Raw genomic sequence first — 27943 nt, forward strand, 5'->3', positions numbered from 1 at the left:
ATGTATATTGTTATATATTTATAATATTATATAATTTATTACAAATAGGTTCTCATATATGTATACTATCATTATATCATTTATTACATATATATTCTCATATATTTATAATATTATTATATCATTTATTACAAATATATTCTCATATGTTTATACTATTATTATATTTTTAAATACATATATATTGTCATATATTTATAATATTACGAAATCACTTATTACACATATATTCTTATATGTTTATACTATTATCATATAATTTATTACATGTATCTTCTCATATATTTATAATATTATTATATCATTTATTACAAATATATTCTCATATGTTTATATGATTATTTAGATGGCATTAACCTCAGGTATTCTCCAGTATGTACGTACGCCCCAAAGGTAGTGGTTTTTTTTTTTGCACATTTGAATGTTTTATTCTCTTCCATATACTTTGTGCAGGACTTTGTGTTTTCCACTTGCCTGCTTGTGAAAAGTTGTAAATAAATAAAGTTCACTATAAGGTCAACGCCACTTCACATTCTCTCCTGCTTGCCATTTCTGAGTTATTGTGCAGAAATATGACAAATGATGACAAAAGTAGACCTAAGAAATACACAATGTTGAATATAAACAATCTTTCTTTTACTGAATCAAAATGATTAACATTTGATGACTTGGTGCATGCAGCACGGTGGTACAGGGGTAAGTAAGTTTGCCTCACAAAGGTCCTGGGTTCAAACCCGGGCTTGGGATCTTTCTGTGTGGAGTTTGCATGTTCTCCCCGTGACTGCGTGGGTTCCCTCCGGGTACTCCGGCTTTCTCCCACCTCCAAAGACATGCACCTCGGGATAGGCCCCTCCCACCTCTAAAGACATTCACCTGGGCATAAGCCCCTCCCACCTCCAAAAACATGCACCTGTGGATAGGCCCCTCCCACCTCCAAAGACATTTACCTGGGCATTAGCTTCTCCCACCTCCAAAGACATGCACCTGGGGATAGGCCCCTCCCTCCTACAAAGACATTCACCTGGGCATTAGCCCCTCCCACCTCCAAAGACATGCACCTAGTGTGTGAATGTGAGTGTGAATGTTTTCTGTCTATCTGTGTTGGCCCTGAGACAAGGTGGGCACTTGTCCAGGGTGTACTACATCTTCCGCCTGAATACAATGCAACCCCAATAGGGACAAGCGGTAGAAAATAGAAGGATGGATGGATGGACTTGGTGCAGTGACAAACATTAAAATACAAACAAAGCAAACTACAACAGGATTTTGTTTTTGTCAACATTTTTGTCTCGCTAAATCATCAGTCGATTTAGTCAATGTGTGTAACAAATAAAGTAAGTTTCTTACAAGTTGCATAATCACTGGAGGATGATACACATACTGTGAGGATTGTGTGGCATTGTGATGCGGGTTCGTTCTCTCAGAAATGCAGTCGGGCAACGGACACAGCGTGAAGGTAAGAACCAAAAATGTACTTAATAAATAAAAAAAGACTATGAAACAGAAAAACTTGTACTAGGCACAAAAGGCCAAACAAAACTACTAGCATGGGAGCTAGAGGAGCAAAGGGCTTAGCGCGGAAGCTACCAAGTACAGAAATAGAATCAGAGTCGTCACTTGTTGCGTGTAACACAAACTAGGAGGCAAGACTGAATGAACAGAAAAGGCAGGCTTAAATAAAGACAGTAATCAAGAGGCAGGTGCGCGTCAAAAGCAAGAGGCAGGTGAATCTAATGAGTAACTATGGAAACAGAACAAACCAGGAACTAAGGAAGTCAAACATTAACGGAATATAATACAAAAACGAATCAAAACCAGAACATGATATGATCCGAGCAATGGATCATAACACATGCTTCAATACACACCGTAGGAGGATACAATAGATCACCGATAACAGCAAGCTAGCAGTCCTCAATGTAAACAAACGCCATGGGTGGATCTACACCTGACATCCACTGTAATGATACCAAGTACAAGAGCGTCGATACTACTATGATTACATCTATTATTTTTAGCATCACAAACTCTTGTTTTGTTTTATTTTTTAATGTATATTATCTTATAAAGTCAGTAAATATGTCCCTGGACACATGAGGACTTTGAATATGACCAATGTATGATCCTGTAACTACTTGGTATCGACATGATCCATACCTAAATGTGTGGTATCATCCAAAACTAATGTCAAGTATCAAAGAAGAGAAGAATAAGTGATTATCACATTTTAACAGAAGTGTAGATAGAACATGTTAAAACAGGAAATAAGCAGATATTAACAGTAAATGAACAAGTAGATGAATAATAATTTTTTACAGTTTGTCCCTCATAGTGTGTAGAAAAAAATAGGTGTATAAATGACAATGTGTTACTTTATACATCAGCAAACTAATTAGGAGTCTTTGTTTGTTTACTTACTACTAAAAGACAAGTTGTCTAGTACAGTGGTTCTCAGCCTTTTTCCAGTGATGTACCCCCTGTGAACATTTTTTTTAATTCAAGTACCCCCTAATCAGAGCAAAGCATTTTTGGTTGAAAAAAAGAGATAAAGAAGTGAAATACAGCACTATGTCATCGATTTCTGATTTATTAAATTGTATAACAGTGAGAAATATTGCTCATTTGTAGTGGTCTTTCTTGAACTATTTGGAAAAAAAGATTTAAAAAATAACTAAAAACTTGTTGAAAAATAAACAAGTAATTCAATTATAAATAAAGATTTCTACACATAAAAGTAATCATCAACTTAAAGTGCCCTCTTTGGGGATTGTAATAGAGATCCATCTGGATTCATGAACATAATTCTAAACATTTTTTCACAAAACAAGAATTCTTTAACATCAATATTCATGGAACATGTCCACAAAAAATCTAGCTGTCAACACTGAATATTGCATTGTTGTATTTATTTTCACAGTTTATGAACTTACATTAGTATTTTGTTGAAGTATTATTTAATAAATATATTTATAAAGGATTTTTGAATTGTTGCTATTTTTAGAATATTTAAAAAAAATCTCACGTACCCCTTGGCATACCTTCAAGTACCCCCAGCGGTACGCGTACCCCCATTTGAGAACCACTGGTGTAGTATGTTCAACATTTTATTTAAGGACTAAATGACAGTAATAAACATATGTTTCATCGACAGTAACATTTTGTCTTACAATAAAAACAATATTGAAATTTTTTGTTGTCCCTTTTACATAGAAAAGTATGGAAATACATTTTGGTAGCAGTACCAAAATATTGGTATTGGGACAACCCGAACATGGACATTAACATTGGATATCCTTAGAGTAGTCCGTGTGCAGTTTGTGTAGCATATTTATGATTCAACACACGAGTCAGCACAAAACTTTGACCTGGTGACCTGGGGCTGCACGAGTGCTGCCGACACACTCGGCAGACGCTAATGAGAACCTACTTGCGGTGTTTGGGTACTTTGACAAGACAGTCAATGATGTCATTAAATAGTTTCAATTAATTAAACTACACTACATTCTGATGTGGCGATCAGGATGATGTCATCGCGTTGGAAGTGTGACTTCCTGGAGAGTTGTAATCCGTGTGGCAGACGTGGCGGTGCCACTGTCTTCCTGTTCCCCACATGCAAGATGATGTTGATGTCAGCGTGCTCACCTTCACCTCCACGTGGGCCATGAGCACGGCGAAGCTGGTGAGGTGTGTGCAGGAGCAGCTGGTGTGGCTGCGGTTGGTGGCCAGCAGGCGGCAGTCCTGCGTGGACCAGAAGCCCGTCATGGTGCGCTTGGAGTAGCTCCAGAAGGAACAGTTGGGGTTGAAGTTCTCCTCCGAATGCTGGGGAGACACCGGAGAGAAGGTCAGCTTGAAAGACGGCCGGACCAAGAGCCAGAGAAAGACACATTTGGGGAAAAGCCAAAATGGGAGCACGACTGGGAGGCGGGAAGAGAAGAAAAGAAGACGAGAAGAAGAGAAGAGAATGTGAGAGAGCAGCAGCAAATGTCACGTCAGGAGGTGACACATCTCAGACTGATGGTGTTGTGTCAACTGATGAACGTTTGTGTGTGAGTGTGTGTGTGTGTGTGTGTGTGTGTGTGTGCTTTGTCTCCAAACGAGCAGCTGATGTCTTGCTGCCAACAAGCTGCACTCGACAAGGAGAGACAAGTCAATTGCAGAAAGATTGGAGAACACACACTTTGAGTTGTGGAACCACATGAAGGTGTGGTAGGTAGGTAGGTCTTTATTGTCATTGCAACAAGTACAACAAAACTTTGTTTTCAGCACAAACCTGTTCAAGATTAGACAAACAGTGTACAGGGTTCCAAAACAAGAACGCTGATGGGTCGCCATAAGGCGCCCCGTCAAAGATGGGAAAAAGATAAACGCTGGGGAAGGATGAGTAAAAAAATACAATCCAGACTGGGCTCCTAAGGGGGCTTAGTTCGGAATGAGAAAAAAACCTCCATAGCAAAGCACATATACATATTACAACATACATCTCGAGATATCTAGCAACAGAGGGAAGGTAGTTCAAGGTCATGGTGGTAGGTCGCAGCTCTCAGGTGCTGACCATCCATTCATCACCTCTACGGGATTTGCGTCGAGGGCGTTGGATTGGGGGACGGGGAGGACGGGGGGACGGGGGGGGGGGGGGGGGGTGTATGTGTGGCGTATATTTTTTTTGTGGGTGTGTATGTGTGTGTGTGTGTGTGTAAAAGCCCATAGTGTGTCTCTGTTCCGCGGCCTTGATGTATTTGCCGTCGCTAGTCCAAAGTTCACAACAACTGGTGTGTGTCCATGAGAGACAAAAAAGGCAGTTTGTTGTGTCTTCCTGCAGTGATCTTCGGGAGAGTCTCGAAGCCAGGGAAACAATCCAAGTTAAAATTATTTGTATGCGAGTGAAAATAAAGTGTGCTTTTCACTCTAAAATTGGCTATGACTGGTCCTCAAAAACTGCGGGGTAGACAGTCCGATGTAATCCACAGTTCTTCCAACATCCTCCAATCATTTGTGGCAGCTTTGGGGTACTTTGAAGGTCACTATTAACTAGATCCACTATGGACTGGACTCTCACACTATTAACTAGATCCACTATGGACTGGACTCTAACAATATTGACTAGCACCACTATGGACTGGACTCTCACTTTTATGTTAGATCCACTATGGACTGGACTCTCACTATTAACTAAATCCACTATGGACTGGACTCTCTCACTATTAACTAGATCCACTATGGACTGGACTCTCACATTATTATGTTAGATCCACTATTGACTGGACTCTCAATATTATGTTAGATCCACTATGGACTGGACTCTCTCACTATTAACTAAATCCACTATGGACTGGACTCTCTCACTATTAACTAGATCCACTATGGACTGGACTCTCACACTCTTATGTTTGATCCAACCGATGTCCATTGCATCGGTCGCCCAGAGGGGGAGTCCCCACATCTGCGGTCCTCTCCAATGTTTGTCTTTGTAATCCCATTGTGTTGAGTTATTCCTTGCCCTGATGTGGGGATCTGAGCCCAGGATGTGGTTGTGGCTTGTGCAGCCCTTTGAGACACTGGCGATTTAGGGCTACATAAGTCAACTTCGATTGATTGATTGTATCTGACTTTGAATGAGGCTCATTGAGTGCATGAAACATGTGACCCAGGACCCAGGGACGTTCCTCACCTGCAGGTGTTTGACGGTGAAGATGACAGGCTCGGACAGGTACACCTTGTTGCTCTCCTTGTTGATGGAGGCCGTGATGACGGGCGAGTTGACGATTACCGAGTAGTTGGGGTAGACGGCGTCGCTGCTCAGTCGGACGCTGGCGTTCTCCGTGGACAGGTAGGAACCCAAGTTCCTGTAGAGGACGAAGGCCATCCTGATCTCACCTGTGGGGAGACAACACAGAAGTAGGCGGGCGCTGGCGGGAGGGGAAGGGAATTCCTCCGCTACCGTTTCTGCCGTGTTGTTTGAGGGTGCTTGCTGACAGCTGGATGGAGTTTCCCTGGAGCTCCGACTGAGGGAAGGTCAAGTCGCTCAGGCTGCCGTCCGTACTCAGCCTGGCCACTTCCAGCTCTGCAATACACACACACACACACACACACACACACACACACATTGCATCAGGTTGGTTTCCGAGTCTGTGGTACCACGCAAGTCTTCACACTGGTCATACGCAAGAGCTTGCCACTTAATGAACAAGATCCAAGAGTCATTAGAGTGCGATACACTTGATGTGCAAAGCAAACAATGTCTCCAGGTAGATAATCCTCACATTGTGGGAATCTAAATCTAAGGCTTTGTGAGCACATTCCTGATTAGGGCGTGTGGAATGTGTGAGATAAGGTTGGTAATTAACAACTAATTAAAGCATCTTGTGTTTCACAGACATTGGGTGATCTCCACACTTCTTCCATGGCTAAAAGGAGCTTCCCACATCAAACAGCACAAGGACGTAGTGAGAGGAGACAAAGTGGCTCGCTGGAAAAGGAAATAAATTGTATCAATCTTTATATTCTCTCTCTCTCTCACTCTCTCTCTCTCTCTCTCTCTCTCTATATATATATATATATATATATATGTGTGTGTATATATATATATATATATATATATATATATATGTATATATATATATATATATATTGTAGAGATAGGCACCAGCACCCCCCGCGACCGCAAAGGGAATAAGCGGTAGGAAATGGATGGATGGATATATTGTACTCCTATCATTCTTTAGAGTTGTATCAATCTTTATATACTATACTATATATATATATATATATATATATATATATATAAAATATAAACACACACTATATTGCCGAAAGTCCACTGGAACTAAGGGGCCAAGCCCAACTCCTGAAAAACAACCCCACACCATAATTCCTCCTCCTCCAAATTTCTCACTGGGCACAATGCAGTCCGAAATGTTGCGTTCTCCTGGCAACCTCCACACCCAGACTGGTCCATCAGATTGCCAGATGGAAAAGCGTGATTGATGAGTCCAGAAAAGGCGTCTCCACTGCTTTAGAGTCCAGTAGCCTTGTGCTTTACACCACTGCATCCCACGCTTTTCATTGGATTTGGTGATGTATGGCTTAGATGCAGCTGTGCGGCCATGAAGTTCTCTGCGTACTGTACGTGGGCTAATTGGAAGGGGACTTGAAGTTTGGAGCTCTGTAGCAAGTGACTGTGCAGAAAGTCTTTGCACTATGCTGACCTCTCCGTCAGTTTACGTGGCCTACCACTTGGTGGCTGACTTGCTATTGTTCCCAAACTCTTCACTTTTCTCAAAAATAAAGCCCACAATTGACTTTGGAGTATTTAGAAGGCAGGAAATTTCACGACTGGATTTGTTCCACAGGTGACATCCTATGACAGTTTCACGCTGGAAATCAATGGGTGCGGCCCATTCTTTCACAAATATTTGGAGAAACTGTCTCCATGCCTAAGTGCTTGATTTGATACACCTGTGATTAGTGATTAGGACACCTGACTCTCATCATTTGGATGGGTGGCCAAATACTTTTGGCAAAATAGTGTATGTACATGTATTCTATATTATATTATAAAGTATAGTACAGTGTGACGTGAGATACAGTCTGGTTAGTCTATGTGAAATAAATACATGTAAATAAAAAATATGAAAAGACACCAAAACACATCAATTGAATTGTTTTAATCAGTTCCTTAAGTCCTTTTGTAGCTATAAAATTATAAAAGAATGTTGCTGAATAGACAATATGTCTACTGTTTTTATTTTTGAGCGTCAAACATGTTGGCACACACACAAGGGAGTGTGGTGTGTCCATGGTGTGTGTGTGTGATCCTGCATATAAAGCGCAAAATAGTGCTGGCAAAATGCTGATGAGTGTTAATAGATCACATTGCGTGAGCTAAATCAGTGTTTTTCAACCACTGTCTGGTGTGCTGTGGGAGATGTTGTCAGTTCACCTAATTGGGTTAACAATATTTGTTGCAAAGTAGTAATTAGAATCCACAAATCATGTGTCGTTTTTGAGTGTCTGTACTGTGTGGAGCTCCACAGAGTAACCCTGTAATACTCTTACATATCTGTAGGTGGCAGCAGCTAGCTAATTGCTTTGTAGATGTCGGTAACATGTCGTGTGAGACGACGATGGTTTGTGGTGATCAGCAGTGTGCAGGTCAAAAGTTATCTAATGCTTAAACTAAAAATAAGCAAAATGTGAGCGCCGCTAAGAAAAGGAATTGAAGCTTCAAGTAAAACAAAACTACAACTGAACTGGCTACAAAGTAAACAGGAACAGAGTGCTGGACGACAGCAAAAACTTACAGCGTGTGGAGCAGACGGCGTCCACAAAGTACATCTGGCCATGACATGGGAATCAACAATGTCCACACAAAGAAGGATAATACCAACTGAAATAGTAATGATTGTGAAAACAAAGCAGGTGCAGAGAATAGCGCTCACAGGAAGCCCTGAAAGTGCTACAGGAAAATACAAACACAACTGGAAAAGCCACCAAAGTAGGAGCGCAAGGCATAAACTAAAAAACTAAAACACAAACAAGTAGGAGTTAGTTGTTTTTGACACGAGAGTCACAAACAGCCAGGAGTTAGTTGTTAGTCACAAACAACTAGGAGTTAAATGGTAAATGTAAACTTGTACAGCGCTTTTATACCTTTTTAAGTAACTCAAAGCGCTTTGACACTATTTCCACATTCTCCCATTCACACACTCATTCACACACTGATGGCGGGAACTGCCATGCAAGGCGCTAACCACCACCCATCAGGTGCAAAGGTGAAGTGTCTTGCTCAAGGACACAACAGTAGTGAGGAGGTTGGTAGAAAGTGGGGATCGAACCAGGAACCCTGAGGTTGCTGGCACGGCCTTTCTCCCAACCTTGCCACGCCGTCCCCAGGTGTTTGGGACACACATAGAGTCACACACAAGCAGGGGTTAGTTGTTTGTGAAGACGCAAGCGGACAAAACGAGGCGAGTTGAAGCTATTGACAACATTCTTGTCATGACGATGGTCTTCTTCAGAGCAGGCTTGTTCCTAATGGGGACAGCACGCTACTAACACGCTAATAATAAGCTGATAACAAGCTGATAACACGCTAATAACACACAAATAACACGCTAATAACAAGCTGATAACACACTGATAAGAATTGTTTCTGTTTCACACGTGTAGTCTGGTCACATTCATGTGATGTTGTGTTGTGTTGTGTTGTGTTGCTGCGTGGCTGCCATCAAGCAGCAGCAGCAGCAAGTGGAAGGGAGCGAGAGGAAGGAGGAGTGGAAGGGAGCGAGAGGAAGAAGGAGTGGAAGGAAGCGAGAGGAAGGAGGAGTGGAAGGAGGGAGAGGAAGGGGGAGTGGAAGGGAGCGAGTGGAAGGGAGCGAGTGGAAGGAGGAGTGGAAGGAAGCAAGAGGAAGGAGGAGTGGAAGGAAGCGAGAGGAAGGAGGAGTGGGAAGGAGGAGCGGAAGGGAGCGAGTAGAAGGAGGAGTGGAAGGGAGCGAGAGGAAGGAGGAGTGGAAGGGAGGGAGAGGAAGGAGGAGTGGAAGGGAGCGAGAGGAAGGAGGAGTGGAAGGGAGGGAGGGAGAGGAAGGAGGTGTGGAAGGGAGCGAGAGGAGGGAGGAGTGGAAGGGAGCGAGAGGAAGGAGGAGTGGAAGGGAGGGAGAGGAAGGAGGAGTGGAAGGGAGGGAGAGGATGGACGAGTGGGAAGGAGGAGTTGGAGGGAGGGAGTGGAAGGAGGAGTGGAAGGGAGCGAGAGGAACGAGGAGTGGAAGGGAGGGAGAGAAAGGAGGGGTGGAAGGGAGGGAGAGGAAGGAGGAGTGGAAGGGAGCGAGAGGAAGGAGTAGTGGGAAGCAGGAGTGGAAAGGAGGGGGGAAGGAGGAGTGGAAGGGAGCGAGAGGAAGAAGGAGTGGAAGGGAGCGGAAGGAAGAAGGAGTGGAAGGGAGCGAGAGGAAGGAGGAGTGGAAGGGAGCGAGAGGAAGGAGACGTGGAAGGGAGGGAGAGGAAGGAGGAGTGGAAGGGAGCGAGAGGAAGGAGGAATGGAAGGGAGGGAGAAGGAGGAGGAGTGGAAGGGAGCGAGAGGAAGGAGGAGTGGGAAGGAGGAGTGGAAGGGAGGGAGAGGAAGGAGGAGTGGAAGGGAGCGAGTAGAAGGAGGAGTGGAAGGGAGTGAGAGGAAGGAGGAGTGGAAGGGAGGGAGGGAGAGGAAGGAGGTGTGGAAGGGAGCGAGAGGAAGGAGGAGTGGAAGGGAGCGAGAGGAAGGAGGAGTGGAAGGGAGGGAGAGGAAGGAGGAGTGGAAGGGAGGGAGAGGATGGAGGAGTGGGAAGGAGGAGTGTGAGGGAGGGAGTGGAAGGAGGAGTGGAAGGGAGCGAGAGGAAGGAGGAGTGGAAGGGAGGGAGAGGAAGGAGGGGTGGAAGGGAGGGAGAGGAAGGACGAGTGGAAGGGAGCGAGAGGAAGGAGTAGTGGGAAGGAGGAGTGGAAGGGAGGGGGGAAGGAGGAGTGGAAGGGAGCGAGAGGAAGAAGGAGTGGAAGGGAGCGAGAGGAAGGAGGAGTGGAAGGGAGCGAGAGGAAGAAGGAGTGGAAGGGAGCGAGAGGAAGGAGGAGTGGAAGGGAGCGAGAGGAAGGAGACGTGGAAGGGAGGGAGAGGAAGGAGGAGTGGAAGAGAGCGAGAGGAAGGAGGAGTGGAAGGGAGGGAGAAGGAGGAGGAGTGGAAGGGAGCGAGAGGAAGGAGGAGTGGAAGGGAGCAAGAGGTAGGAGGAGTGGAAGGGAGCAAGAGGAAGGAGGAGTGGAATGGAGCGAGTGGAAGGAGGGGTGGAAAGGAACCAGAGGAAGGAGGAGTGGAAGGGAGGGAGAGGAAGGAGGAGTGGAAGGGAGCAATAGGAAGGAGGAGTGGAAGGGAGCAGGAGGAAGAAGGAGTGGAAGGGAGCAAGAGGAAGGAGGAGTGGAAAGGAGGGAGAGGATTGAAGAGGGGAAGGGAGCGAGAGGAAGGAGGAGTGGAAGGGAGCGAAAAGAAGGAGTAGTGGAAGGGAGCGAGAGGAAAGAGGAGATAATGGCCATGCAGGAACTCTCACTGGATTAGCTGGGAGGGAAGATTAACGGCACAAAAGCAGAAATGAGCACACAACAAGATTATTTCCTGTTTTAATTTCTTTGAAGACGAGCTGGTCGACAATCATGCGGCGTGGAGAGAAAGTCTCCAACATGAAAGGAGGTTCTCGACGGGAATGGAAGTATTTAAGGCGAGTGATTTGGAGTGTCAGGTGAGGAGAAGAGGACGTGTGCTTCCTCAGAGGAGCCAGGTGGATGCACTGGTGGAGTGGAGACACTGGCTGGAGGGGGCCAAACATCCATTTCTGGTCCTGACTGACCACCGCAACCTCATCCACATTCGCTCTGCCAGAAGACTTAATGACAGACAAGCACGCTTGGCACAATTTTTTTGTCGTTTTAACTATACTCTTACCTTCAGACCCGGTTCGTGTATTGACACGGCGGACACTTTCTCTCGTCTGTTCTCCGAAGAGTCCACCAGTAAGCTTTCGGCGCAGACCATCCTTCCCACTGCCCGCATCGTTGGATGGGAACGTGGGAGATCGAGGGCCTGGTCAACACAGCCCTACGCTCAGACCCTGGTCCGGGCGGCGAAACCCCGAACAGACTATTCGTCCCTCAACCTTTAAGAGCTAAGGTACTAGACTGGGCACACTCTGGTGTACTTACCTGTCATCCCGGAATCCATAGATCCATCTCCTTCATTTGACGTTGTTTTTGGTGACACTCCATGGAGGCGGATACTCACAAGTTTGTCACTGCACACAGCATTTGCACCCAGAACAAGGCAGGCCACAGCCCTCCATCAGGTCTCCTATGTCCTCTTCCCATTCCTGGTTGACCATGGTCCCACATCGCCCTCGATGATTTCATCACTGGATTTCCCATTTTTCAAGGTAACACCACCATCTTCATCTCCAAGGCGGCCCACTTCGTGTCACTGCCCAAGCTATTATCCTTGGCCGAAACCTCTGACCTGCTCGTTCAGCACATGGTCAGAATCCATGGGATTCCCATAGATATTGTATCTGACCGTGGCCCCCAATTCATTTCCCGGGTCTGGTAGACCTTCTGCAAACGGATCGGGGCTACGCTCAGCCTGACCTCCGGTTACCACCCCGAGAGCAATGGCCAAGCAGAGAGGGCCAGCCAGGGGGTGGAGACCATGCTGAACTGTATGGCTGCCCAACGGCCCAACTCGTGGAGTAAACACATTCCCTGGGTGGAGTACTCCTTTAACTCCATGACCTGTGCAGCCACAGGTATGTACCCATTCAAGTGCTCTCTGTGTGTAGAGGTCCGCCCACACGGCTCTTTTGAAAGCTTCAGAGAGGATGCATCCCGGCAACACACTATCAGCCCGGACTGCAGGTGATGCTACAGGCCAAGGACCTACATCTCCCGATCTACTCCCAGAAGTTGGCACCACGTTATGTAGACCCTTACCCCATCAGATCTAACACCAACCCAGTCGTGGTACATCTCACTCTTCCACATTCCATGAAGGTTCACCCTGTATTTCACGTCTCCCAGGTTAAGCCTGTGGCAAGCATCTGAATCCCATCTGAACTTCCTCTTGCCTCTCTGGATCTCGACCTCATGCCTGCTTACTGACCACTACGCCTCGCTCCTGCTCTTGACCTTCCGCCTGTCTTTGGACTTCCGAGCCTGCCTTTCCCTCTTTGGACTTCCGCCTCGTTATCAACACACACCTTCAACACCCGCTGGTAACCTCTCACATATACTTACCACACGGTGTTTCACTTCATTTATTTGGGTTACGCACACACCTCACTCACATTTCCTGCCGTTAATAACTACGCTGACAGCTAACGATGTCACTGTCTCACCGCCGTATCTTTCCCCCGCTGTACAGTCACAGATGCAGCTTTAGTCAAACACTAAGCATCATGTAGCAGTATTGCTAAGTGCTAAACAAGATATACAAACATTATGAAACAATCACTTACTGTACTATGTCTGCTCTCACATGGATAAAGACTGATGGGATGTTTATATCTTCCCTTATACATATACAATTCATCGAATTTTTTGTCTTTCTGGGCATCCCCAGGTCTAAACTGGATGTCAAAGTTGACCAACTTGTGGGTTTATGTCCACAACCTTCTACTATCCAGGTGAGAAGCATGATTCATCATCTAGAGGTGACTTTTACCAACTCAGGGGCCATGCAGCAGCTCAATGTGTTAATACAGCAGCATAAGCTAGTTAGCTCTCTAAAAGTAGTCCCTCTGTGTTAGCACTTATAATAACAATATCACTAATACTTGTTCATATTCAGGTCTCCACATGTAAATGTAGTATTGTTGGATGTTTTATGGGCACAATAGATTACTCGTTCTAGCTCATTGGTATTTGTCGTACCGTATATACTGTATGTTTTAAGTTAAAAAGAATTACAAATAAAAACTTATGTGTTCTTGTCTTACATAAGGATTGTGAATGATGGACAAATTCCATAAAAAGTGCAGTTCTTCCATCAACTCTGCCTTGAAAATTTTCTATTCTGAGCATCAAACAGTAATCCATATCTGAAGATTGTTGGGCAATTGTGACAAACAACACGGGTGTTCCGTGGACCCAGGTCTAGGTGGTCTACAGTCCAAGACCTCACAGACTGTGAGCACGGCTGCTTGGAAGGTTTTACAGCCCACTGAGTTTCTCAGACTGAAGGAAGAAGTGAGACACCACCAGGAGATGATGGAGGGAACACATCGCTAAAATAACCATGCTGTGTGTGTGTGTGTGTGTGTGTGTGTGTGTGTGTGTGTGTGTGTGTGTGTGTGTGTGTGTGTGTGTGTGTGTGTGTGTGTGTGTGTGTGTGTGTGTGTGTGTGTGTGTGTGATGTATAGAAGAAAAAAAAACCCAGGTGTCTTTGACAAATTCATTCTCTGCCTTAGAAGCCTCAAGGTCATATTTTCCCTGCGTCGTGTTCGCTCTCAGCAGAGTCAAAGCTTCTCCTACAAGCTCTTCATCCTGGCAACACACACACACACACACACACACACACACACACGCATGCGCGCACACACACACACACACACACACACACACACACACACACACACACACTGTGTGGCACATGTAGCCGCCGCACGTGCCGTCACAGACTTATTTCAGGCAGACATGCAAAAAGCAATTAACTCTCCCTGTTAATGATTTAGTTTCATTCTGCCAGTTGGAGTTTCTTTCAAAGAAGGAAAACTTTTCGACTATCCTCTCAATTAATGCTCTGATATTGTTAACACCTTTTAACCACCTCAAATTAACAACATGAATCACCTCACAAATGTTGCGAGGTGTTTTTCTCATTAAACGTGGCTGCCTCAGTGTCGTCAGATCATGCAGTAAATCATGAAATATATCCGCACGATCCAAACTGGATTTCCTTGATATCACAACATCATGACTCCATTTATTACAGAGAGTAAGCAACAACTAAGCCTTGCACACACGCTGAATGTAAATACTCTACTCACTAAGGTATTTGTGTGTATACTTACATACTTATATGTATCCATATATAAATATATACACATATTTGCATACGTAAATAATATATGTACATGTACATATGTATGCAATGTATATCAATATAGGAAGACCTCTATGAAGAAGAGAAAACATGGACCCAGATTTCCCTCGCCCAGACGCGGGTCACCGGGGCCTCCCTCTGGAGCCAGGCCCGGAGGTGGGGCACGATGGCGAGCGCCTGGTGGCCAGGCCTGTTCCCATGGGGCCCGGCCGGGCACAGCCCGAAGAGGCTACGTGGGTCACCCCTCCAATGGGCTCACCACCCATAGCAGGGGCCATAGAGGTCGGGTGCAATGTGAGCTGGGCGGCAGCCGAAGGCAGGGCACTTGGCGGTCCGATTCTCGGCTACAGAAGCTAGCTCTTGGGACGTGGAACGTCACCTCACTGGGGGGGAAAGAACCTGAGCTAGTGCGCGAAGTGGAGAAGTTCCGGCTGGATATAGTCGGACTCAATTCGACGCACAGCAAGAGCTCTGCAACCACTTCTCTCGAGAGGGACTGGACCCTCTTCCACTCTGGCGTTGCCGACAGTGAGAGGCGACGGGCTGGGGTGGCAGTTCTGGTTCCCCCCCGGCTTAAAGCCTGCACTTTGGAGTTCAACCCAGTGGACGAAAGGGTAGCCTCCCTCCGCCTTCGGGTGGGGGGACGGGTCCTGACTGTTGTTTGTGCTTACGCACCAAACAAGCAGTTCAGAGTACCCACCCTTTTTGGGTACACTCGAGGGAGTACTGGAAAGTGCTCCCCCGGGTGATTCCCTTGTCCTACTGGGGGACTTCAACGCTCATGTTGGCAACGACAATGAAACCTGGAGAGGCGTGATTGGGAAGAATGGCCGCCCGGATCTGAACCCGAGTGGTGTTTTGTTATTGGACTTTTGTGCTCGTCACGGATTGTCCATAACGAACACCATGTTCAAACATAAGGGTGTCCATATGTGCACTTGGCACCAGGACACCCTAGGCCGCAGTTCCATGATCGACTTTGTAGTTGTGTCATCGGATTTGCGGCCTTATGTTTTGGACACTCGGGTGAAGAGAGGGGCGGAAATTTCTACCGATCACCACCTGGTGGTGAGTTGGCTGCGATGGTGGGGGAGGATGCCGGACCGACCTGGCAGGCCCAAACGCATTGTGAGGGTCTGCTGGGAACGTCTGGCAGAGTCTCCTGTCAGAGAAAGTTTCAATTCCCATCTCCGGAAGAACTTCGAACATATCACGAGGGAGATGCTGGACATTGAGTCCGAGTGGACCATGTTCCGCACCTCTATTGTCGAGGTGGCTGATCGGAGCTGTGGCCGCAAGGTAGTTGGTGCCTGTCGGGGCGGCAATCCTAAAACCCCTTGGTGGACACCAGCGGTGAGGGATGCCGTCAAGCTGAAGAAGGAGTCCTATCGGGTCCTTTTGGCTCATAGGACTCCGGAGGCAATGGACAGGTACCGACAGGCCAAGCGGTGTGCGGCTTCAGCGGTCGCTGAGGCAAAAACTCGGACATGGGAGGAGTTCGGGGAAGCCATGGAAAATGACTTCCGGACGGCTTCGGAGCGATTCTGGACCACCGCCCGCCGCCTCAGGAAGGGGAAGCAGTGCACTATCAACACCGTGTATGGTGCGGATGGTGTTCTGCTGACCTCAACTGAGGATGTTGTGGATAGGTGGAAGGAATACTTCGAAAACCTCCTCAATCCCACCAATACGTCTTCCTATGAGGAAGCAGTGCCTGGGGGATCTCCGGTGGACTCTCCTATTTCTGGGGCTGAGGTTGCTGAGGTAGTTAAAAAGCTCCTCGGTGGCAAGGCCCTGGGGGTGGACGAGATCCGCCCGGAGTTCCTTAAGGCTCTGGATGCTGTGGGGCTGTCTTGGTTGACAAAACTCTGCAGCATCGCGTGGACATCGGGGGCGGTACCTCTGGATTGGCAGACCGGGGTGGTGGTTCCTCTCTTTAAGAAGGGGGACCTGAGGGTGTGTTCCAACTATCGTGGGATCACACTCCTCAGCCTTCCCGGTAAGGTTTATTCAGGTGTACTGGAGAGGAGGCTATGCCGGATAGTCGAACTTCGGATTCAGGAGGAACAGTGTGGTTTTCGTCCTGGTCGTGGAACTGTGGACCAGCTCTATACTCTCGGCAGGGCTCTTGAGGGCGCATGGGAGTTTGCCCAACCAGTCTACATGTGCTTTGTGGACTTGGAGAAGGCATTCGACCGTGTCCCTCGGGAAGTCCTGTGGGGAGTGCTCAGAGAGTATGGGGTATCGGACTGTCTTATTGTGGCGGTCCGCTCCCTGTACAATCAGTGCCAGAGCTTGGTCCGCATTGCCGGCAGTAAGTCGAACACATTTCCAGTGAGGGTTGGACTCCGCCAAGGCTGTCCTTTGTCACCGATTCTGTTCAAAACTTTTATGGACAGAATTTTCTAGGCGCAGTCAAGGCGTTGAGGGGTTCCGGTTTGGTGACCGCAGGATTAGGTCTCTGCTTTTTGCGGATGATGTGGTCCTGATGGCTTCATCTGACCGGGATCTTCAGCTCTCACTGGATCAGTTTACAACCGAGTATGAAGCGACCGGAATGAGAATCAGCACCTCCAAGTCCGAGTCCATGGTTCTCGCCCGGAAAAGGGTGGAGTGCCATCTCCGGTTTGGGGAGGAGACCCTGCCCCAAGTGGAGGAGTTCAAGTACCTAGGAGTCTTGCTCACGAGTGAGGGAAGAGTGGATCGTGAGATCGACAGGCGGATCGGTGCGGCGTCTTCAGTAATGCGGACGTTGTACCGATCCGTTGTGGTGAAGAAGGAGCTGAGCCGGAAGGCAAAGCTCTCAATTTACCGGTCGATCAACGTTCCCATCCTCACCTATGGTCATGAGCTTTGGGTCATGACCGAAAGGATAAGATCACGGGTACAAGCGGCCGAAATGAGTTTCCTCCGCCGTGTGGCGGGGCTCTCCCTTAGAGATAGGGTGAGAAGCTCTGCCATCCGGGTGGGACTCAAAGTAAAGCCGCTGCTCCTCCAAATCGAGAGGAGCCAGATGAGGTGGTTCGGGCATCTGGTCAGGATGGCACCCGAACGCCTCCCTAGGGAGGTGCTTAGGGCACGTCCAACCGGTAGGAGGCCACGGGGAAGACCCAGGACACGTTGGGAAGACTATGTCTCCCGGCTGGCCTGGGAACGCCTCGGGATCCCCCGGGAAGAGCTAGACGAAGTGGCTGGGGAAAGGGAAGTCTGGGTTTCCCTGCTTAGGCTGTTGCCCCCGCGACCCGACCTCGGATAAGCGGAAGAAGATGGATGGATGGATCCAAACTGGATTTCCTTGATATCACAACATCATGACTCCATTTATTACAGAGAGTAAGCAACAACTAAGCCTTGCACACACGCTGAATGTAAATACTCTACTCACTAAGGTATTTGTGTGTATACTTACATACTTATATGTATCCATACATAAATATATACACATATTTGCATGCGTAAATAATATATGTACATGTACATATGTATGCAATGTATATCAATATAGGAAATATGTCATAAAATCAATACAATCAGTCAGCATGTTAGGTGGGTGTGCAGACAAGCGGGGTGAGTTTTGATGCCACATCAGACGTGTTATCTTGCAATTTAACAGATGATTATGTTAATTCCATTTTTCACCGTTTGGAGTGGATTAATATCGGCCTGTGGATTATTGGATTGCGAGGAGGAAGGTTGAAGAAGTGACGTCGTGTTCATTTCAAACTGACACTAACTCTTATTAGACTTTGAGGTAGAACTATTGTCGTGTTACAAACTTGTGTGTGGTGTTGCTTCCTTATTCGTCATTATTGTCATTTGTCTCTGAGCAGCACTCAAACATCAACCATCCACTCACAACTTTCTTGTGCAGACGAAGCAGGACCAGCAGAGTGTAACCATGTGTTAACTCTTTACTGCGACAAAGACTACTTCCACCCACGTGAACGTGCTCCTGACTTCAACTACAACCGCAGTTTGATGCCCAACTCAAAGCTGAGAGAAGCTGCAAGTTGAAATACTCATAAGTGGAAGTACTACTGCAGTAATATCTGGAGACTTCAATTGGATTAGTTATAAACTCTAGTGACATTCATTAACAACATTGTGTTTTGGGCCAATGGAGGGGTGGATGGATGGATGTATGGATGGATGGATGTATGGTTGAACATTAGACGATGCAAGTGGTTGGATGTCGTAATAGTTATGGGTTAATGGATAGAGTAGTCGATAACATTGGTGGATGGATGGATGGATGAATGTGCTTGATCATGCATGGATGGATGGATGAATGTGCTGGCTCATATAGGGATGGATGTGCTGGATCATGTAGGGCTGGATGGATGGATGAATGTCCTGGATCATGTTGGGTTGGATGGATGGATGGATGTGCTGGATCATGCAGGGTTTGATGGATGGATGGATGATGGATGTGCTGGATCATGGAAGTTTGGATTGATGGATGAATATGCTGGTTAATGTAGGGATGGATGGATAAATGTATAGCTACTGTGATGGATGGCTGATTGGATGGATATATCAATGGATTGGTGGATGTAGATGCCAGATGGACGGATGAATGGATGGCTGAATGGATGGCTGAATGGATGGTTGATGGAATAGATATATCCATTCTGGATGGATGGTTCATGGATCATGAATGAAAGTATGAATGGTTGATATATCTACTGGATGGATCAGGGATGATGGATCATGGATGAATGGTTGATGTAGATGCAGGACGGATGTATGGATCATGGATGGAAGGATGGATGGTTGATAAAGATGCAGAATGGACGGATGTGGATCATGGATGGAAGGATGAATGGATGGTTGATATAGATGCTGAACGGATGTATGAATCATGGATGGAAGGATGTATAGATGGTTGATATAGATGCTGGATGGGTCGATGGATGGTTTATGTAGATACTGGATGGATGGATGATTGCTGGATGGTTGATATAGATGCTGGATGGATGATGGCTGTATGGTTGATATAGATGTTGGACTGATGATATAGATGCTGGATGGATGGATGGATGGTTGATATAGATGTTGGATGGATGGTTGGATGATGGATGGATGACACAAAGCGTGGTCAGTTACAAATGAATGCAGTGTGAGATGAATGTTGGATGTATGGTTGGGTGATGCATGGATGCAGTGTGAGAGTAAATAGTTGAGAACGATTGAAGTACTTTCTAGAGTCAAAAGTGCCTCATCAGTAGTAACTAAGGACAGGTTGTCATGGAAACAATATTAAGAGCGAGCTGTAAATAAATGAGCGTATGAAATGTATGATGTCGTGCGGTGAAAGTTCCTCCCCACACAGTGTCAAGTAGTGGACCAAAATCACGGATATGGTCTGCAGTCTCCTGCACAGTGTCAAGTAGTGGACCACGAGGACCAGACTCACAGATGTTGTGTGCAGTCTCCTGCACAGTGTCAAGGAGTGGACCAGGAGGACCAGACTCACGGATATGGTCTGCAGTCTCCTGCACAGTGTCAAGTAGTGGACCAGGAGGACCAGACTCACAAATGTTGTGTGCAGTCTCCTGCACAGTGTCAAGGAGTGAACCAGGAAGACCAGACTCACGGATATGGTGTGCAGTCTCCTGCACAGTGTCAAGGAGTGAACCAGGAAGACCAGACTCACGGATATGGTCTGCAGTCTCTTGCACAGTGTCAAGGCGTGGACCAGGAGGACCAGACTCACGGATGTTGTCTGCAGTCTCCTGCACAGTGTCAAGGAGTGGACCAGGAGGACCAGACTCACAGATATGGTCTGCAGTCTCCTGCACAGTGTCAAGTAGTGGACCATGAGGGACAGACTCAAGGATGTTGTCTGCAGTCTCCTGCAGTGTCAAGAAGTGGACCAGGAGGAGCAGACTCACGGATATGGTCTGCAGTCTCCTGCACAATGTCAAGGAGTGGACCAGGAGGGCCAGACTCACAGATGTTGTCTGCAGTCTCCTGCACAGTGTCAAGAAGTGGACCAGGAGAACCAGACTCACGGATGTGGTCTGCAGTCTCCTGCACAGTGTCAAGTAGTGGACAGGAGGACCGGACTCACGGATATGGTCTGCAGTCTCCTGCACAGTGTCAAGTAGTGGACCAGGAGGACCAGACTCACAAATGTTGGGTGCAGTCTCCTGCACAGTGTCAAGTAGTGGACCAGGAGGACCAGACTCACGGATATGGTCTGCGGTCTCCTGCACAGTGTCAAGTAGTGGACAGGAGGACCGGACTCAAGGATATGGTCTGCAGTCTCCTGCATAGTGTCAAGTAGTGGACAGGAGGACCGGACTCACGGATATGCTCTGCAGTCTCCTGCACAGTGTCAAGTAGTGGACCAGGAGGACCAGACTCACGGATATGGTCTGCAGTCTCCTGCACAGTGTCAAGTAGTGGACCAGGAGGACCAGACTCACGGATATGGTCTGCAGTCTCCTGCACAATGTCAAGTAGTGGACCAGGAGGACCAGACTCACAGATGTTGTCTGCCGTCTCCTGCACAGTGTCAAGAAGTGGACCAGGAGGAGCAGACTCACGGATATGGTCTGCAGTCTCCTCCAAAGTGTCAAGTAGTGGACCAGGAGGACCAGACTCACGGATATGGTCTGCAGTCTCCTGCACAGTGTCAAGTAGTGGACCAGGAGGACCAGACTCATGGATGTGGTCTGCAGTCTCCTGCACAGTGTCAAGTAGTGGACAGGAGGACCGGACTCACGGATATGGTCTGCAGTCTCCTGCACAGTGTGAAGTAGTGGACAGGAGGACCGGACTCACGGATATGGTCTGCAGTCTCCTGCACAGTATCAAGTAGTGGACCAGGAGGACCAGACTCACGGATGTAGTCTGCAGTCTCCTGCACAGTGTCAAGTAGTGGACAGGAGGACCGGACTCACGGATATGGTCTGCAGTCTCCTGCACAGTATCAAGTAGTGGACAGGAGGACCGGACTCACGGATATGGTCTGCAGTCTCCTGCACAGTGTCAAGTAGTGGACAGGAGGACCGGACTCACGGATATGGTCTGCAGTGTCCTGCACAGTATCAAGTAGTGGACCAGGAGGACCAGACTCACAGATGTTGTCTACAGTCTCCTGCACAGTGTCAAGTAGTGGACCAGGAGGACCAGACTCACGGACATGGTCTGCAGTCTCCTGCACAGTGTCAAGTAGTGGACCAGGATGACCAGACTCAACGATGTTGTCCGCAGTCTCCTGCACAATGTCAAGTAGTGGACCAGGAGGGCCAGACTCACAGATGTTGTTTGCAGTCTCCTGCACAGTGTCAAGAAGTGGACCAGGAGAACCAGACTCACGGATATGGTCTGCAGTCTCCTGCACAGTGTCAAGTAGTGGACAGGAGGACCGGACTCACGGATATGGTCTGCAGTCTCCTGCATAGTGTCAAGTAGTGGACAGGAGGACCGGACTCACGGATATGGTCTGCAGTCTCCTGCACATTGTCAAGTAGTGGACCAGGAGGACCAAACTCACAAATGTTGGGTGCAGTCTCCTGCACAGTGTCAAGAAGTGGACCAGGAGGAGCAGACTCACGGATATGGTCTGCAGTCTCCTCCACAGTGTAAAGTAGTGGACCAGGAGGACCAGACTCACGGATATGGTCTGCAGTCTCCTGCACAGTGTCAAGTAGTGGACCAGGAGGACCAAACTCAAGAATGTTGTCTGCAGTCTCCTGCACAATGTCAAGTAGTGGACCAGGAGGACCAGACTCACGGATACGGTCTGCAGTCTCTTGCACAGTGTAAAGTAGTGGACAGGAGGACCGGACTCACGGATATGGTCTGCAGTCTCCTGCACAGTGTCAAGTAGTGGACCAGGAGGACCAGACTCATGGATGTGGTCTGCAGTCTCCTGCACAGTGTCAAGTAGTGGACAGGAGGACCGGACTCACGGATATGGTCTGCAGTCTCCTGCACAGTGTCAAGTAGTGGACAGGAGGACCGGACTCACGGATATGGTCTGCAGTCTCCTGCACAGTATCAAGTAGTGGACCAGGAGGACCAGACTCACGGATGTAGTCTGCAGTCTCCTGCACAGTGTCAAGTAGTGGACCAGGAGGACCAGACTCACAGATGTTGTCTGCAGTCTCCTGCACAGTGTCAAGTAGTGGACCAGGAGGACCAGACTCACAGACATGGTCTGCAGTCTCCTGCACAGTGTCAAGAAGTGGACGAGGAGAACCAGACTCACGGATATGGTCTGCAGTCTCCCGCACAGTGTCAAGTAGTAGACAGGAGGACCGGACTCACGGATATTGTCTGCAGTCTCCTGCAGAGTGTCAAGTAGTGGACCAGGAGGACCAGACTCATGGATGTTGTCTGCAGTCTCCTGCACAGTGTCAGGTAGTGGACCAGGAGGACCAGACTCACAGATGTTGTCTGCAGTCTCCTGCACAGTGTCAAGTAGTGGACCAGGAGGACCAGACTCACAGATGTTGTCTGCAGTCTCCTGCACAGTGTCAAGTAGTGGACCAGGAGGACCAGACTCACGGATATGGTCTGCAGTCTCCTGCACAGTGTCAAGTAGTGGACCAGGAGGACCAGACTCACGGATATGGTCTGCAGTCTCCTGCACAGTGTCAAGTAGTGGACATGAGGACCGGACTCACGGATATGGTCTGCAGTCTCCTGCACAGTGTCAGGAAGTGGACCAGGAGGACCAGACTCACGGATATGGTCTGCAGTCTCCTGCACAGTGTCAAGTAGTGGACCAGGAGGACCAGACTCACGGATATGGTCTGCAGTCTCCTGCACAATGTCAAGTAGTGGACCAGGAGGACCAGACTCACGGATATGGTCTGCAGTCTCCTGCACAGTGTCAAGTAGTGGACATGAGGACCGGACTCACGGATAAGGTCTGCAGTCTCCTGCACAGTGTCAGGAAGTGGACCAGGAGGACCAGACTCACGTATGTGGTCTGCAGTCTCCTGCACAGTGTCAAGTAGTGGACATGAGGACCGGACTCACGGATATGGTCTGCAGTCTCCTGCACAGTGTCAAGTAGTGGACCAGGAGGACCAGACTCACGGATATGGTCTGCAGTCTCCTGCACAGTGTCAAGTAGTGGACCAGGAGGACCAGACTCACGGATATGGTCTGCAGTCTCCTGCACAGTGTCAAGTAGTGGACATGAGGACCGGACTCACGGATAAGGTCTGCAGTCTCCTGCACAGTGTCAGGAAGTGGACCAGGAGGACCAGACTCACGGATATGGTCTGCAGTCTCCTGCACAGTGTCAAGTAGTGGACATGAGGACCGGACTCACGGATATGGTCTGCAGTCTCCTGCACAGTGTCAAGTAGTGGACCAGGAGGACCAGACTCACGGATATGGTCTGCAGTCTCCTGCACAGTGTCAAGTAGTGGACATGAGGACCGGACTCACGGATAAGGTCTGCAGTCTCCTGCACAGTGTCAAGTAGTGGACCAGGAGGACCAGACTCACGGATATGGTCTGCAGTCTCCTGCACAATGTCAAGTAGTGGACCAGGAGGACCAGACTCACGGATATGGTCTGCAGTCTCCTGCACAGTGTCAAGTAGTGGACATGAGGACCGGACTCACGGATAAGGTCTGCAGTCTCCTGCACAGTGTCAGGAAGTGGACCAGGAGGACCAGACTCACGTATGTGGTCTGCAGTCTCCTGCACAGTGTCAAGTAGTGGACCAGGAGGACCAAACTCACGGATGTTGTCTGCAGTCTCCTGCACAGTGTCAGGTAGTGGACCAGGAGGACCAGACTCACGGATATGGTCTGCAGTCTCCTGCACAGTGTCAAGTAGTGGACCAGGAGGACCAGACTCACGGATATGGTCTGCAGTCTCCTGCACAGTTTCAAGTAGTGGACATGAGGACCGGACTCACGGATAAGGTCTGCAGTCTCCTGCACAGTGTCAGGAAGTGGACCAGGAGGACCAGACTCACGGATATGGTCTGCAGTCTCCTGCACAGTGTCAAGTAGTGGACATGAGGACCGGACTCACGGATATGGTCTGCAGTCTCCTGCACAGTGTCAAGTAGTGGACCAGGAGGACCAGACTCACGGATATGGTCTGCAGTCTCCTGCACAGTGTCAAGTAGTGGACATGAGGACCGGACTCACGGATAAGGTCTGCAGTCTCCTGCACAGTGTCAAGTAGTGGACCAGGAGGACCAGACTCACGGATATGGTCTGCAGTCTCCTGCACAATGTCAAGTAGTGGACCAGGAGGACCAGACTCACGGATATGGTCTGCAGTCTCCTGCACAGTGTCAAGTAGTGGACATGAGGACCGGACTCACGGATAAGGTCTGCAGTCTCCTGCACACTGTCAGGAAGCTGACCAGGAGGACCAGACTCACGTATGTGGTCTGCAGTCTCCTGCACAGTGTCAAGTAGTGGACCAGGAGGACCAAACTCACGGATGTTGTCTGCAGTCTCCTGCACAGTGTCAGGTAGTGGACCAGGAGGACCAGACTCACGGATATGGTCTGCAGTCTCCTGCACAGTGTCAAGTAGTGGACCAGGAGGACCAGACTCACGGATATGGTCTGCAGTCTCCTGCACAGTGTCAAGTAGTGGACATGAGGACCGGACTCACGGATAAGGTCTGCAGTCTCCTGCACAGTGTCAGGAAGTGGACCAGGAGGACCAGACTCACGGATATGGTCTGCAGTCTCCTGCACAGTGTCAAGTAGTGGACATGAGGACCGGACTCACGGATATGGTCTGCAGTCTCCTGAACAGTGTCAAGTAGTGGACCAGGAGGACCAGACTCATGGATATGGTCTGCAGTATCCTGCACAATGTCAAGTAGTGGACCAGGAGGACCAGACTCACGGATATGGTCTGCAGTCTCCTGCACAGTGTCAAGTAGTGGACATGAGGACCGGACTCACGGATAAGGTCTGCAGTCTCCTGCACAGTGTCAGGAAGTGGACCAGGAGGACCAGACTCACGTATGTGGTCTGCAGTCTCCTGCACAGTGTCAAGTAGTGGACATGAGGACCGGACTCACGGATATGGTCTGCAGTCTCCTGCACAGTGTCAAGTAGTGGACCAGGAGGACCAGACTCACGGATATGGTCTGCAGTCTCCTGCACAGTGTCAAGTAGTGGACCAGGAGGACCAGACTAACGGATATGGTCTGCAGTCTCCTGCACAGTGTCAAGTAGTGGACCAGGAGGACCGGACTCACGGATAAGGTCTGCAGTCTCCTGCACAGTGTCAGGAAGTGGACCAGGAGGACCAGACTCACGTATGTGGTCTGCAGTCTCCTGCACAGTGTCAAGTAGTGGACATGAGGACCGGACTCACGGATATGGTCTGCAGTCTCCTGCACAGTGTCAAGTAGTGGACCAGGAGGACCAGACTCACGGATATGGTCTGCAGTCTCCTGCACAGTGTCAAGTAGTGGACATGAGGACCAGACTCACGGATAAGGTCTGCAGTCTCCTGCACAGTGTCAGGAAGTGGACCAGGAGGACCAGACTCACGTATGTGGTCTGCAGTCTCCTGCACAGTGTCAAGTAGTGGACCAGGAGGACCAAACTCACGGATGTTTTCTGCAGTCTCCTGCACAGTGTCGGTCTTCAGCAGGTTGTCTGCTAGCATGAAGGCTCCAGTCTCCACAGTGTCCAGCAGCAGGGTGGCCCAGTGCAGCTGCTCCTTGATGGACAACTCTCTCCACGCACTCTGGGCCCGTGGCTGCAGAAGATTGTTCACCGTCTCCACCATGGCCTACACACACACACACATTGATCAGTCCTAATAAAAAAAGGTGGAATATGATGGAAAATGATGTGTAACAAAAGAGGAGATAGCAAGAACGTATCAAACTGTCCTTCATCATAGTGAGCAATTAGTGACGGAGATGTGCTGTTCATACACACACTGCACAACTACACAACAACACTCACTCACTCACAGACACACACGCACACACACACACAAGTGGACACACACTCCAATTATTATTGTTTTATACACACATTTTTACTTTTGAGTTGTGCTAGGTCAGTTACATTTATTATTAACATTATTATTAATATTATCAATAATATTTATGTGTGAATGTTCAAACATTCTCATATATAAGATTCTACAACCAAAAAAATCATCTATTTACTATCATTATTGTTATTATTATTATTATTATTATTATTATTACTATTACCATTGTAATATTTATTATTATTAATTATGTGTGAATGTCCAATCATTTATACAATGAGATTCTACACCAGGGGTCCCCAAACTTTTTGACCCAGGGGCCGTATTGGGTTAAAATAATATATATATATATATATTCCACCATAGTTGAAACACACCCTCCGGTTCCCCTTCTTAAATAGAGGAACCAACACTTGTTCCTCTTGTATGATTGTACTGTATGCTGGCATGCACATGTGCATACATTATCATTATCATGCATGTTATTATGGACACGTATTCAACGTTCCCTCTAAGGTGCGCGCCAGCGCAATTTTGCACTGCTCATGCTTTCTCTGCGCACAGCAAATTAATGCCGTGCAGAAAATCAAAAATCCCATCCGAACTTTAAACAAAATAATTACATTACAAATTATTCTGTATGATTTTGCAATGCAACTCTATGAGTGACAAGTGACAACAAGAGTTGCCCCGATGAATAAAACAATCTTTGACAACACAGTTCAATTATTGTCTGTCGAGACACTTTACGGACAGGAATTCCATCAATCACTTTATTGAGCAAAACTATTTGTAACCACACCAAAAACATGAGTAAAAAAAACTTTTATCTGTGAAAACTGGTATTTTTCTGTCATTTAACCAGGCTTAAACCAATTTTGTCATCCGTCGTTTCAACAGAAGCCGCTCGCTCTCTCCCCTGCACCAACACAAGCACTCATGGCATTTAGCCAGTGTTGCGTTTATGGCCACACAAAAAGTCGGACAACCCCAACGCCACACAATGTGTAAACGCCAGGTTGTAACACTCTGACTCCTCAATCTGATGTGTGCTTATTTTACTGCTATTTATTAAGAAGGTTAATCTAAGGATATTATTCATGAAATATTGTCACCAGATTTCATGAATGCTAATAAAAAGATGTATTTTACAGACAGAAAGTTACAGGAACTAAATGTAATCTCTAAAAGGGGTAACATTTCTTTTAAAGGCAGGACCCGCAGCCAGACATACAATACTAGCACATAGTTTATGAAAAACATGTTTTTTTGTTATTGTCATGTTAAGAGGGCAAAATCACTTATATCAGAAAATTATTTTAATAAAACATTTAAATTGTTACGATGTCAGGTTTGGGACAGGTGTGACGCTGGTGTGGCCAAAGTGTGC

The 27943-nt window shown here is 47.7% G+C and overlaps 1 protein-coding gene across 16 annotated transcripts in view; it reads right to left on the reverse strand.

Annotated features, from left to right (window-relative positions):
• The window catches only part of adgrl3.1 (adhesion G protein-coupled receptor L3.1), a 315009-nt gene that overhangs the window by 41296 nt on the left and 245770 nt on the right, over positions 1–27943 (reverse strand). For all 16 annotated transcript variants that reach the window (XM_061905250.1, XM_061905326.1, XM_061905281.1 and 13 more), the window contains 4 exons: positions 26157–26340; positions 5939–6061; positions 5669–5874; positions 3643–3819 (listed from right to left, as the gene is read on the reverse strand). In XM_061905250.1, the coding sequence (XP_061761234.1) occupies positions 3643–3819; positions 5669–5874; positions 5939–6061; positions 26157–26340 (690 nt within the window). The remainder of the gene's footprint in view (positions 1–3642; positions 3820–5668; positions 5875–5938; positions 6062–26156; positions 26341–27943) is intronic.

The sequence above is a fragment of the Nerophis ophidion genome, linkage group LG01, assembly GCF_033978795.1.
Source record: "Nerophis ophidion isolate RoL-2023_Sa linkage group LG01, RoL_Noph_v1.0, whole genome shotgun sequence".
Lineage (NCBI taxonomy): Eukaryota > Metazoa > Chordata > Actinopteri > Syngnathiformes > Syngnathidae > Nerophis > Nerophis ophidion.